The following is a 13,941-nucleotide window of genomic DNA, read 5'->3' on the forward strand; positions in this document are numbered from 1 at the left end:
ATGTATGATGGTGTGAGGGAAAAAAAAAGAAATGTGTCACATGAGATTGGGTAGAGAGAGGTGATGGGAGGGGAGGGGAGGGGAAGGGGGGATAGGAAGGCCAGCAGAATAAAATAGACACTAGTATTGCTGTATGTATATACGTGACTGTATGACCAATGTGATTCTGAAACCTGTACACTTGGAAAAATGAGAAATTACACCCCATTTGATTCAAATGTATGATATGTCAAGATCATTGTATTGTCATGAGCAACTAATAAAAAATAAAATAAAATAAACAGCAATAACAAAAATCAGTGACTGAATTCCCAGCTGTGCCTAGAGTACGGATAACTACATATCCTATACAAAAATACCATGTGATGTTGAGTATCAAATTAAATACAATTTCATACCAAAAGTTCATTTGTTGAAAGTATCTGTTTTGACTATTTTGAATAGGAGCTGTAGCTAATACTCTACAAACTTCTTTTAGTTCATTCCACAAAGGGCTTGAACATAATTTCATTTTAATAGCATTATTTAAACCTATCATGGTCATCACAAAAGCAAGCAGGGAGTGTCTGAGTCAGAGGCTTTATATTTCAAAGTTGTGCAGGGAAGTCTTTCAGACTCGCCCAACCAGCTCCCAACCTCCTCTATGAAGACAGTAAGGTAAATATTTCCAAAGTCTACCCTTAAATCTGGCTGTGTAGAGAGGATGGGAGGGAGGGAGAGAGGGAGAGAGAGAGATTGGAGAAATGAGTGAATCTTGACTGCTTCTTGGTATCTGAGACACTAAACTCATCAAACTATCAAACCATCTCATCTGTTCACTTCTCTCCTTCACGGCCTGTTGGTGCCTGGTTTTCAGTGGTGACATAGAGGGAATCAGCTCCAGTGGAGAACTTTGTCCCATCTCTAAATAGATAAATAGGGAATTAAGTACGATCCAGATTCTATATTTCCAGTATTCTTACTTAAGGCATTACGTGTTGGAATGTACGGATTTTTGAGAATAGTGTTGAACTATGTTTTAATAGTGTAATGAGTTACTCATCTGATGAGACATTTATCAAAATTTGAATCTGTGGAAAGACTTGAAAATACTTTTGTAGAGTGGTAACTATTTTTCTAGCATCGTCTTTGACTTATTTATAAGAATTAAAAACTCAGCATGTTTAATAGTTATTCATTACCTTCTGATATGTATATTTTAGTTTAATAAATATGAAGGCTTCTTTTCAATAAGGCACCATGAACTAGGATTAATTTTCTGTGTATAGCCAAAATTATTCTAAGGTTAGATAATGTTTTTTAACAAGCATTTAATGCAGATAATTGATCAATTAGATACAATAAGTCTAGGTCCAAGAAATATTGTCATTATAATTTCATGCTTTATTGAATTTATTTTGTGACTGTTTTTTTTTTGCTTTATTTTAAAAATTATTTTTCTTTTTTTAAAAATTAGACTTTTAAAACAAAGCTTCAGTATTGTTTTAACACCAATAGCAACTTGACTATAGGAATGAAAGGTAAAAAGTTCTTGGATTGAAATATACTGTATATAATCAAGTAAGTCTCAGTCTGCTATAGGGTTTGAGGGCCTCAAGTCTGAAGTTTGGGAAGAACTTTCATGAGTATTGGCTAATTTGCATTAACTTGAAAGTTCTAAATTAATTACCTAGTTGAATATTAAGCCAAGGTATTTACACAAGAAACATCAAAATGTGCTTTGTTTTGGAGAAGAAAAACTAGTCTTTTAAAGCCACATTTTCTTATGATTTGAAAGGAATCTCCTTACTGCTCTCTCTGCACAGTGGTATTCGGGGGAATGTCACACTGGCATCTTCTGCAGCTTTAATGTAATTTATATTCTTTTCACTAGTCTTGGTTATTTAACTGCCATCCAAGTCATTTGGTACTTCTTTGAGGCTTTCAGAATTTAGTTTTTTTTTTTTTAACTCATGCTTTAATTATTTGTTTTTAAGTTGCTGTGAAAGTAATTAAGGGAGGAAGGAAAATCACAGTTCTGGCCTCATGCTAATTTTGATTCTTCCATCCCTGATGGACGCTTGGGGCATAGAGCCTTAGTTCAGCCTTAAATAAAATTATCTGCTTGCCATTGAGACTCAGACTTGATCTCAGATGAAGAGCAAAGAATCTTGCTTTCATTTCTAAAAACTAGAGCATCTGCATTTAAAAAAAGATAATAAAAGCAATTATGGGAAGAACATTTTTGGAATTTATTTTTGGAATTTATTTTCAGCATTCGTGAACATGTCTGTACAAAGGTGTTTAAGTACATCCTGTTTAGTGCTACCTGTCACTCTAAAAGTTATTACTTGAGAATTTATAATTGTCTAGGAATGTCTTGGCTCTTGTTTTCTGGTAATTATTTTTTAATCTAGTATGATTTCTCTGCCAGAAGATTAACTTAGCCAAGAAAATTATGTACTCTGTTTCTTGAATGAACTAATTCCTGTGTTGCTTTTCTTCTCTTTGGTATGACAGTTTTGTGGCAAGTTACCAGGATGACTGAAAAATTCAAACTTTAATATGTGTGGTTATTGCTTAGAGAGTAATTGAAAAATAATGTTGAAAAACAGGAAAATGCATTTCTTCTCCAAGGAATAAAGTAGTACTTTGCAAAGCAACCAGAAAAACTGGGGCTTGAGCAAGGAAAAATGCATTTTGGGATATGGTACCAGGTAGCTTGCAGATCCCCATGGGACTGTGCAAGCAGGTCCCCATACAGGGAGTTCATAACCCACTTGAATCAATCTGTGAAATATGGTATATTAAGAACTATGTAATGTTTTGAACAACCAACAATAAAATTAAAAAAAAAACTTTCAGGTCTTATTTTAAAGGATCTTACCCACATTATTTCAATGTGTTGAAATAGACCCACAATCCTCTACCAAACCTAATTTTCACAGTCAATATTTGGAAGAGATTATTGGGCTTTTGCCCTGGATGTTACTTTCTAAGAGTGATTCATTTCATTTAGTGCTGTCTCTGATTTTCAGCAATTAGCATGAAGTCTCGGAAACTCTTTTGAAGGGAGAGAATTTAGCATACCTTTTCCCCCCAGAAAGAAATGAGATTCTTATGCCTACTTACTTTAATATAAAAATCATTGTTTCATTTTCATAGACTTAATTGCATATTTGTTAATGTCAGTCTTATTTGTTTCATATTTAAGAAGCAATACTCCTATTTTAGGTCTAAAATATGATTAGAATCCCTGATTGTTTGGGGGCCTTAAGCCCTACCGGTGCCCCTCACTGTGCCTCCAACTTTCAGTTTTCTCCCCTCCTTTGCGGCAAGGTTTCTCCTGTAGCGTCAGTGACAGGCGCCACAGTTCCTCACCCTGGAGTACTTGCATTAGAGATGGAATCTATTTAATATTTTTCTGGATAATTTTTATTTTATTTTTTAACTCTTTGGTGGTAGTGGGGAGATTAAACCGAGGGCCTCATGCGTTCTAGGAGAGTACTCTACCACTGAACTGCTCCCAGTCCTAGATAACTTTTAGAAGATGTAGATGATCTTTCTTAGAATAAAGGGCATGTGGGATATAAATGATGTTCTTACCTTATGGTCCTGGAGTGCATCTGAGGAATGGGATGTACAATGAATGGCAAACAGCTGAACTTGACCCTAAGAAACCATTATTTATGGCCTCTTGCCTCTACAATGTTCTCTGAGCTTGGTATTCCAAAGCATACGGTATGAATTCCTCAGGAATGCTCTTTCCAGAAAAATCTCATTTGTTGTCTTTTAGGACTGATTAGGTTGTTGCTCTTTTACCAGTTTTGATTTATTGACTGTCTACTACTAGTATAGGTATTGTTAATTAAAAAAAAAAACGACTCAAGGTCTCAATTGATAAAAATAAAACAAAATACTATACTCTCACTTGTAACTTTAAAGGCATTATTTATGAATGCAACCAAGTCAACACAATGGCAATTCTAGAACACTCCATTTTTCAAATGCCATTTATCTCCTCCTTTTTTTCCTCCCACACCATACTTTCCCCCATCAGATACCAGCTATTATGATGTTCCCCTCTTGTTGGGTAGAAGATAGATAAATGTATGAAGTTCTGCTGAGCACAGCTAAGCTAGATCCTGTAAACAGATCATCTCATGAGGTATGATGCACCTTAGAAGCTCAGAGAAATGAAGGACTTGACCAACATCACACAACTTCAAACAGCAAGATTTAGAGTAGGACTGGGCCTCCTAAGGTTTATGAGTCTTAGAAATGTCACTAGATGTAATATCAAGGCATATTCAAAGGGAATAATTAGGAGGATCCATGCAAGTTCATTTAGTCTGAGACAACCAGAACTGTGGTATTAAGATCATTGAGCTGTGGAAAAATTCTTCGAAGAAATACCAACATAGATTCCTGAAAATGTCACGGGGGTGTCAGTCTTCTGCGTTTTAGAAACAACACTTTCCAGAATTTAAAGATAATCTGATTTTCATTCTCTATTCTAAATTTGCTACTGCAGACCTGGTTTTCTACTGAGTGATAGATCTGTGTGTTGGAACATTTTTATGTCCATGATAAATACTATAGTAACCACATAATTCAATGAGAATCAGAAAATTGTCTTAAAAGAATAAATGCACTAGCCCAAATAACCCAATCCAATCAGAAAATTGTCTTAAAAGAATAAATGCACTAGCCCAAATAACCCAATCAACAAATGGGCCAAGGACCTGAACAGACACTTCTCAGAGGAGGACATACAATCAATCAATAAGTACATGAAAAAATGCTCACCATCGCTAGCAGTCAGAGAAATGCAAATCAAAACCACCCTAAGATACCATCTCACTCCAGTAAGATTGGCAGCCATTAGGAAGTCCAACAACAACAAGTGCTGGAGAGGATGCGGGGAAAAGGGTACACTTGTTCATTGTTGGTGGGACTGCAAATTGGTGCAGCCAATTTGGAAAGCAGTATGGAGATTTCTTGGAAAGCTGAGAATGGAACCACCATTTGACCCAGCTATTCCCCTTCTCGGTCTATTTCCTAAAGACCTAATAAGAGCATGCTACAGGGACACTGCTACATCGATGTTCATAGCAGCACAATTCACGATAGCAAGATTGTGGAACCAACCTAGATGCCCTTCAATAGATGAATGGATAAAAAAAATGTGGCATTTATACACAATGGAGTATTACTCTGCATTAAAAAAATGACAAAATCATAGAATTTGGAGGGAAATGGATGGCATTAGAGCAGATTATGCTAAGTGAAGCTAGCCAATCCCTAAAAAAACAAATGCCAAATGACTGCTTTGATATAAGGGGAGTAACCAAGGACAGGGTAGGGACGAAGAGCTTGAGAAGAAGATTAACATTAAACAGGGATGAGAGGTGGGAGGGAAAGGGAGTGAGAAGGGAAATCGCATGGAAATGGAAGGTGATCCTCAGGGTTTTACAAAATTACATATAAGAGGAAATGAGGGGTAAGAGAAGAATAATACAAGTGGAAGAAATGATTTATAGTAGAGGGGGTAGAGAGAGAAATGGGGAGGGGAGGGGAGGGGAGGGGAGGCGAGGGGGGATAGTAGAGAATAGGATAGACAGCAGAATACATCAGACACTAGAATGGCAATGTGTAAATCAATGGAAGTGTAACTGATGTGATACAGCAATCTGTATACGGGGTAAAAATGGGAGTTCATAACCCACTTGAATCAAACTGTGAAATATGATATATTAAGAACTATGTAATGTTTTGAACGACCAACAATAAAAAAAAAGAATAAATGCACTTATGGAACTAAAAATGTGTAATATTTTAAATTAAGGTGGTCCTGAAAAAAATTTGTAACAAATGATTGCTCTAACAATGTGTATGGAGGCAAGAGTAGAGAGAAGGGATAAGGAAGTGATGTATTAACCTCCAAATTTTAACACTATTAAGTTACAGGTGTTTTAGAAAGCAAAGGCTATAGCACCTTGGCTAGACTATGGAATAATGTAATGTTTACTTCAAGCAGAACTTTTGCTCTATTTCAGTAGAAACTGGGTGATGTGAGAAATTGTGATTCCCTGAATGCATCTGCTTGGGACTTGAAACCAGAGGCTACTTAAAAGGATAGAAATGCTCAGGTAGCTGAAGGCTACTTGAGGGTAGAAATGTCCCCTCAAGGAGAATCAAGAATATTACCTGTATAAGACAATAGGAGAGCACAGGTAGAAATGCTGCACTGAAGAACATCAATGTGAGAAAAATTAGTGTATCATAATATTTTTGCCTGAGGATAGAGTGGTAGAGTATTGACAACAAGAATGTTGAGCCAAAGGAAATTTTGCTCTCTGTTATAAGCTTTTAGATTATTGCATTTAAGTCCGAAGAGATGAAGCTTTGAATTTAAACAACAAATGTATACAAAAATCTCACTGCTCGTAGAAAATGATCTTTGAACTAATTGAAATTCTGTTGTCTCCTAGGCTGCACTCCATTTCACAATGGCCTCCCTTGCTGCAGCAAATGCAGAATTTGGCTTTGACCTCTTCAAAGAGATGGACAACAGTCAGGGAAATGAAAATGTGTTCTTGTCCTTTCTGAGCATCTTCACTGCCCTGAGCCTGGTCCGTTTGGGTGCTCAAGGAGATTGTGCACGGCAAATTGATAAGGTCAGTCTCAGCTTTTGTAATTAATCACGGGGACAAATTGTTTGCCTCGAGAGAATATTTCACTCTGATGAAATATTTCACAGTGATGCCCATATCAATGGACGGCATTGGGAGAGTACAGGGTGTCACGTCCTCACACATCTCCAGGATCCCTCTGCAGGTTGTAGCATTCATTTTTTTTAGGTGCTGTGGAGTGAACCCAGGGCCTGGTGAACACCAAGCAAGAACTTTGCCCTGGAACTATACCCCTGCCCCCTTCAGGCCCCAACTTTGTTTTTGAGCCAGGAGACAGCAAGAATACTCCTAGAACCACATCTCTGATTCTTTTCATTCTCCCTTCACATAATTACTGGGTTCTTTTTAGAAGGTAATGAGTAAAGGCTTAAAATTCTGAAGAGTAGACATAAATTAGCATCAAATTATGCTTTATAATTATATTTATATGAATTTACAAAGCAGTTGTAGTTTAATCAAGACATTATTAAGCGAAAACCAAATATAGTTCCCACTGTATTCTCATGTTTCTCCCTGAACTGTTTCAAAGATCGTGAAACTGGGCCCTCCTATTCCTGTCCCCTCATTTTGAGAGAGAAAGGTACAAAGGAACTACTCATGTTCAAGGTTGGTAGATGCAAATTGGAGAGACTTTCTCTCCCTTTCCTTTTTCAACTGTGATGATTGACAGCAATGACTTCCAGTTGCAACGTTTCCTTGTCATTTTGGGCCTACTGAGAGGCAAACTTCGTTTATTTTCTTCTTCTTTTTTTATTTATATATAATAGTGGAATGCATCATAAAATTCTTATTACATATATAGAGAGCACAATTTTTCATATCTCTGGTTGTATACATAGTATTTTCACACCAGTTCCTGTCTTCATACATGTACTTTGGATAACGATGATCATCACATTCAACCATCATTAATTATCCAATGCCCCTCCCTTCCCCTCCAACCCCCTGCCCTTTATAGAGTTTGTCTATTCCTCCCATGCTCCATCTCCCTATCCCACTATGAATCAGCCTCCTTATATCAAAGAAAACATTCGGCATAAGAAACAATCTGTGAGGTGAATAGAGAGCTTACATTTTGGGAGCAAAAATATTTATTTTCTACAGATGTCACAAAGCCACAAGAATGAAACAATTATAATGACACAGTCCAAGTTATACAGATTCATGTTTTTATTTCCTCCCTTGGTGGCGCTGGGGACTGAACCCAGGGCCTTGTGCATTAGAGGTAAGCACTCTACCAAGTGAGCTATATCCCTAGCCCTCTTACTTCTGAATTTTAAGTGACTAATTTGTGTATCAAGTTCGCCTTCTCATATTATCATTCTAGATTAAGATGAAGTAGAAATTAAGGTAGGTTCAGATTCTCTGTAGCCTATTAAAACTAAGGTGGACAATCATAGCCTTTTTAAGTTTTCATACCTCTTTCTGAGTGATTCCACTTTCCTCCTGGTCAATAAGGTGATATTGTTTATTAGGTGTCTGATGTCTTTTAGTTGAAAACCTTCCCAGAGAGACTGGCTGGTTTAGTTGGCCACGTACAAAATTTATTTACCCCATCATCAGAATGGTACTCCCTACCCCAAATCTACCCTCTCAAACTAGAGATGTGGTCAAACAAAGCACATATGACCACATTAAGAAAACGCACACCTTTTTTTTTTTTTTTTTACAGAAACATGACCAAGATTCCAGCAGTTATAAACTGGTGCAGCAGGACATATCCACCATTGCCTAGCAGTTATTTAGACCTTTCCTACAGTTGGTTGGAGGGACAGAAGTGGAATGAGTCCATGGCTGCCCCTGGGTATGGTTCATCCATGTCTGGGGTGACACATGTTCATTCTGTCTCAATAATTCCATGACTTGTTACCCCAGGTACAGTACATTTTATCACTTCCTAGTTGAGTGATCCTTTGCATTTCAGATCTCATAGCCTGGAGGACCCAGGGAAAACTCAAACAAAGCCCAAAAGGAAAACTCAAACAAAGCCCAAAAGGAAATCACACTTGGGCATAGTAGCCACTGTTAGAAAAAATGGGTTATAATATGAGCCACATTGAAAAAGGAAAATCTAAAATTGCCTAATTTCAAGTAATGGCAGGATCTTAAATTTTATCTCTCAAGTCCTGATTGAGCTTTATATCTTATATTTCCTAAATATTCAATGACTATTTTTGACTTTTATATCTATATAATTAATCCTATTTCTGCCTCCCAATTGATGAAATTTTCCATTTTTTTATTTTATTCTTTTCAATATTGCCCAGGTTGAATCATGAAGTAATCATTAACTTGCTCCTCAGAATGTACAAACAAAAATAATTAAGCACTTCTAATTTTGCAGCCACTGAATTGACTCTTCCAGTTTATGTTTTCTTGATGAATAATCTGTTTTACCACGTCAGTCAGGCTATGTACTTTTACTTCCTGCCATACATACCAGCCAACTAACCCATCAACACAACCACCACCAACAAAGTCTCCACTCCTTATTTTATTTCACTACTATCTTTTTTTTTTTTAAAAAAAAGTTAACTTTTTATTTTTTTATTTATAAAGTGAATTAATTTTAATTGACAAATAAAAATTGTTGTTTTGGTTGATGCATACCTGTGGAAAGATTAAATCAAGCCAGTTAACATATTCATCTCCTCACCAACCTGTCGTTATTATTGTTGCTGTTGTTCACCAGATCTTTTCTTGTTCAGTGATGAAATACAGGCTAGAAGTCTGACCCACTTTACTGTTACCCATCTGTCAGTACTGACCCCTCTGTGGTCTCTGAATGAGCTGTTTGGCACCTCCAAGGGGGCAATAGTTGAGATTTAAACCGTCCTGTTAGAAGTTCATGATGGTGAAGACTCTGTGCTGGGACATGGTCCTGCTGCACCTGCTGGGAGGGGAGGCAGACAGGTGGAAGGCCCATGTTCGTGGCCTCTGCTGCCTCCTCCCACAGGTTGGTCTCTGCCTCTCTAGTATTTGTAGATGTGTCTGAGTTGATTTTGTTAAAGATCAACAGCATTTATTCCCTAAAGCAAAGGAATGGGAAGACCAGCTGAGAGGATCTTTCTGGGCTGGGGATGAAGCTATTGATTGCTCCTCCAAACCCCACTCTGACGTTTTCTGGAATCTGGAAAAAATTACCTGGGTCACTGTGGCTAGGAAGTCCTTCCTGGGTTTCAAACGCAGTCCTTTCTAATATCATCTTGTGTATTGATATGTCAGGATCTTGTCAACATTGCATACCCTTTTCTTTTCAAAGATGAATTGAAATATTATTCCAATTATTGTTGTGGGTATTAACTCTTTACGCAAATCTATAAAAGGCTGGTAGATCATTTACTTCTTTTGACATTCTTTATAAAAGACTGCCATTTTGAGTGTACAAAGTTTTTTTTTTTTGATCCTCTACTTAATTATATTCTTCAGATGATATTTTTCTACTTTTTATCTCTTTTTAAAATAACTTTATTTCACTTATTTATCCTTATGTGGTGCTGAGGATCAAACCCAGGGTCTCAAACATGTGAGGCGAATGCTCTACCATTGAGCCAAAACCCTAGCCCTACTTTTTCTCTTAGTAATGTGGAAACATCACAGATTTCCAGCTCCAGGAACTAATACCATGATGGCCACAAGGCAGGCTAACAATGATGTTTTAGGACATTTCCTAAGGGAAACCCTTCTCTATTTGAAGGACAAAATTCATTGTTCTTTGAGAATTTTGGATCACTAGTCCTAACTTATGAGTAAAGTTTCCTGGGGCGGGGGGAATGAGGAACTATCAAATCAGTAAACCATTTTCAACATATAAGCTATTATAAGAGGGGAGTCCTTGCCTTTACCCAACAGTACATTAAAATTTAAATTCATTGTTTCATATGGCCACCAGTATAGTTTAGAAAGCTTTTGTTTTGTTTTATTTTGCTTTTGCCAAAAGAGGCAGGAGAGCTCTTATTTTTGCTGGACTTCAAATTATGATGTGAGTTTCTTTTCTCTGAGGCAGAGAATGAACATTTTGGAACCCCAAGATCTCCAAAAATTAATATATTCAGCATCCATCAAAAAAGTTCATAAATCTTTTGAGTGTACCTGGATACCTCTCTGCTCTTACATTTAAAGGGAATCCAGGGAATTTTTGTTTACTGAAAAGCTCAGTGGATGTGCTGTGGCCTCTGCTGCTCTCCTTTGAAGTGACTGGCCAGCCTCTTAAACTTTTTTTTTGTCCATCAATCATACTTTATTTATTTCTCTTTTTCTTTTTATTGGTTGTTCAAAACATTACAAAGCTCTTGACATATCATATTTCATACACTAGATTCAAGTGGGTTATGAACTTCCATTTTTACCCCAATTACAGATTGCAGAATCACATCGGTTACACATCCACATTTTTACATGATGCCATATTAGTGACTGCTGTATTCTGCTACCTTTCCTATACTCTATTATCCCCCCTCCCCTCCCCTCCCATCTTCTCTCTGTACTCCATCTACTATAATTCATTTCTCTCCTTGTTTTTTTCCCATTCCCCTCACAACCTCTTATATGTAATTTTGTGTAACAATGAGGATCTCCTTCCATTTCCATGCAATTTCCCTTTTCTCTCCCTTTCCCTCCAGCCTCTTAAACTTGATGATTGACAGCAAGAGCAGCCAATTGTGTTCTTCCTTTCTGATATAGGCAGTGAGGGTGAATTATTCTTTTATCTAGTAGAAATGTTGGAAAGAAGTAAGATTCTCATAATATAATGAAAGTTTAAGATTAAAATGATATCCTACTTTTACATATTTTCTTCATAATAACACACACACACACACACACACACACATTTTCCTGTGGACTGTGTTGACTTGTGGCTTTCAGTTCTGCAGTCTCTCAATGACAGATTGCCAAACCTACAGATTTATGAAGGAAGAATTTTCCTTCATAAAGTGCTAGTGTTGCTGTGCACTGCCAGCCCAGAACTGTCCAAGGGCCTCTGGCACATGGACACTTAAGGTTCTAGTTCAAAATTTTGAGTCTTATTGCAAATGAACATGTGATATTAATCACTCACAATTGGAACAAAATCCACTTGCAAAGAATTAATGCTGTGGGGGCAGGAAACATGGAATGAGATGAACATTATTACCCTAGGTACATGTATGACTGCACATATGGTGTGTTGCTACATCATGTAAAACCAGAGAAATGAAAGGTTGTGCTGTACCTGTGTACAATGAATCAAAATGCATTCTGCTGTCATATAGACCATATTAGAATGAATATACTAATAAAAAATAATTAATGCTTGTCAAAACTATACCTTAATGCAGCAGTGATGTTTATACTTACTAGCGTAAGTAAGGAAGTTTTTAAACTGAAAAAAAATTGTTTTCTAGTTCTATTTTATCATGAATATAACATCTTTTAAAAAACAATAAACTCATTTAATATAAAACTGCAGATTTATAACATTTTATATTTGACAAACCTCTGTAAGCATAATCTTGATAGAGTCTGAAAAGTTCTCTTCTTTTGTCTGAAGCCACCATAGTGTGACCTTGAGTCAAGCTTCCACAATGGCCCAGAGGGCAGGGCTGCTGGGGGAGGTGACAGCAGTGATGGTGGGTTTTATTGAAAACAGTTTTGACTGTTCTCTGTGCAGAGAATAGATGAGGAAACGCTCTATCAGACTGAAATATTCTCTTCATAATCAAAATCATACCTGATACACAAAATGTAGCTTTAAAATTTGGTCAATACAAGTGACTACCTTAACTAAATTTGTTTTGTGCATTGTTTGAGACAATGTGTGGGTAAAACGAACAACACTAAAGTGTTAGCAATCTGTGCTGAAATCTATTGGATAAAGTAAGGCATGTATTCACACAATGCTGAGTTTTGTATTACTAGTAACTTGAAAATTAGGGGAAGTTCCACATATTGAGACTTCTGTAAGATTGGGGGCAGAAAGAAAGGGAAGGGAGAAAGTCCTTCAAGTGTTCAAATGGGAAGGACACAGTGTTTTAGGACCTAGCCAATAAAAGCAAAGATTAAGGTTTATTATAAAATGAAATTTCAAGAAATTTAGAGATAATAATCAGTAGGAAATGCTGATGGGTTATGTTTCAAGAATTACTTAAAAATAAATTGTGTGGGAATCTAGTAGGTAAAACAAATAAATGTTAAATGAACTCATGAGTGGATGACCTAATTTATATTGACTTAAATGCTAAAAGGATAACTACAAGGTCATTTTAAAAAGAGGCTGAGTCATTCAACAGATCATAAAACAGTTCGCAGGTATCTTGAGTTATTTCGTAAGGACTTTGGCAGAATTCGTTGACTATATGGTAAACTGTTGGGTTCAGGTTCAAATGTTCTAATATGCTTTCTGTTCAGTGTGATGCTAGGCCCAGTGGGCAACATAGCGTTAGCACCCAGTGTGAATGCACCACCCATGAGCATGTTTTTCTGGAAGCCAGTCATTGTAGTGTTTATGTGTATTAACATGAATTCCAAAATCCTGGTGACGCTGAGAGAAGTCATCATGTGCAGAAAGAAAAAAATGAAATGAAAAATAAAACTATAACATGCTTCTCTCCTTCTCAGCTCACTAGTGTTCATTTGGGGACATGGTGAGCATCACTCTAGGATACTGGAGAACTTGGAATAGCAATTAGACAAATGTATTGGGAAAGAAATACTTTTATCTATAAGGTCTCTTGTCAGCCATTTCCCTGGTAATCTCTGATTCTGACAACCACTCTCCTTTGCTCTGTTTGTAGACCCTTTACTTTAACATAGGACGTGGAAACTCTTCCAACAACCAGGTAAAGACAATATGATCTTTTTAAAAAGAGAATGAGACTAAATTGAGAAGAATTATTGTTTAATGAATATATTTTAATGTTCTCTCTTTTTTTTAAACAATGAAGCTTGTTCTAGATCCCCAGATATTTCAAATAAAATTTTTGAAAAGTTACTTGTTAATTATTAATTTACAAATATTTTATTGTGTTTTGGCCGAATATTGTTAAGTTCAAATGAGTCTAAATTATATGCCTTTCTCCTACGTTATCACAGTTAACATGTTGGTAAAATCAATTATTTGGTACACATGTTAAACAAACTGCTTCGTATGAACAGTTTTATTCTGAGTCTATTTCAGTAAATTTTCAAATTTGATAACAGACATCATTATGAGGAAGGGTGAAACATTGGATATGTATATGGTATCACTTGCTGCTTTTATAGCATCATCTTAAGTTCTTTTATAGTA

At 36.5% G+C, this 13,941-nt stretch overlaps 1 protein-coding gene across 3 annotated transcripts in view; it reads left to right on the forward strand.

The window, feature by feature from the left end:
• Positions 1 to 618: 618 nt before the first annotated feature.
• SERPINB7 (serpin family B member 7) overlaps positions 619 to 13,941 on the forward strand; it is a gene marked incomplete at both ends in the record, with an annotated part of 33,376 nt that continues 20,053 nt past the window's right edge. Inside the window, 3 exons of one of the 3 annotated variants that reach the window (XM_081262642.1) lie at positions 619 to 657; positions 6,474 to 6,659; positions 13,448 to 13,492. In XM_081262642.1, coding sequence (XP_081118768.1) covers positions 6,492 to 6,659; positions 13,448 to 13,492 — 213 coding nt within the window. Of the gene's footprint in view, positions 658 to 6,473; positions 6,660 to 13,447; positions 13,493 to 13,941 lie in introns of those variants that run through there. The other 2 variants (XM_081262640.1, XM_081262641.1) reach the window with 2 other exon arrangements.

This window comes from Spermophilus citellus, assembly GCF_964194105.1.
Source record: "Spermophilus citellus genome assembly, chromosome: 12".
Classification (NCBI taxonomy): domain Eukaryota; kingdom Metazoa; phylum Chordata; class Mammalia; order Rodentia; family Sciuridae; genus Spermophilus; species Spermophilus citellus.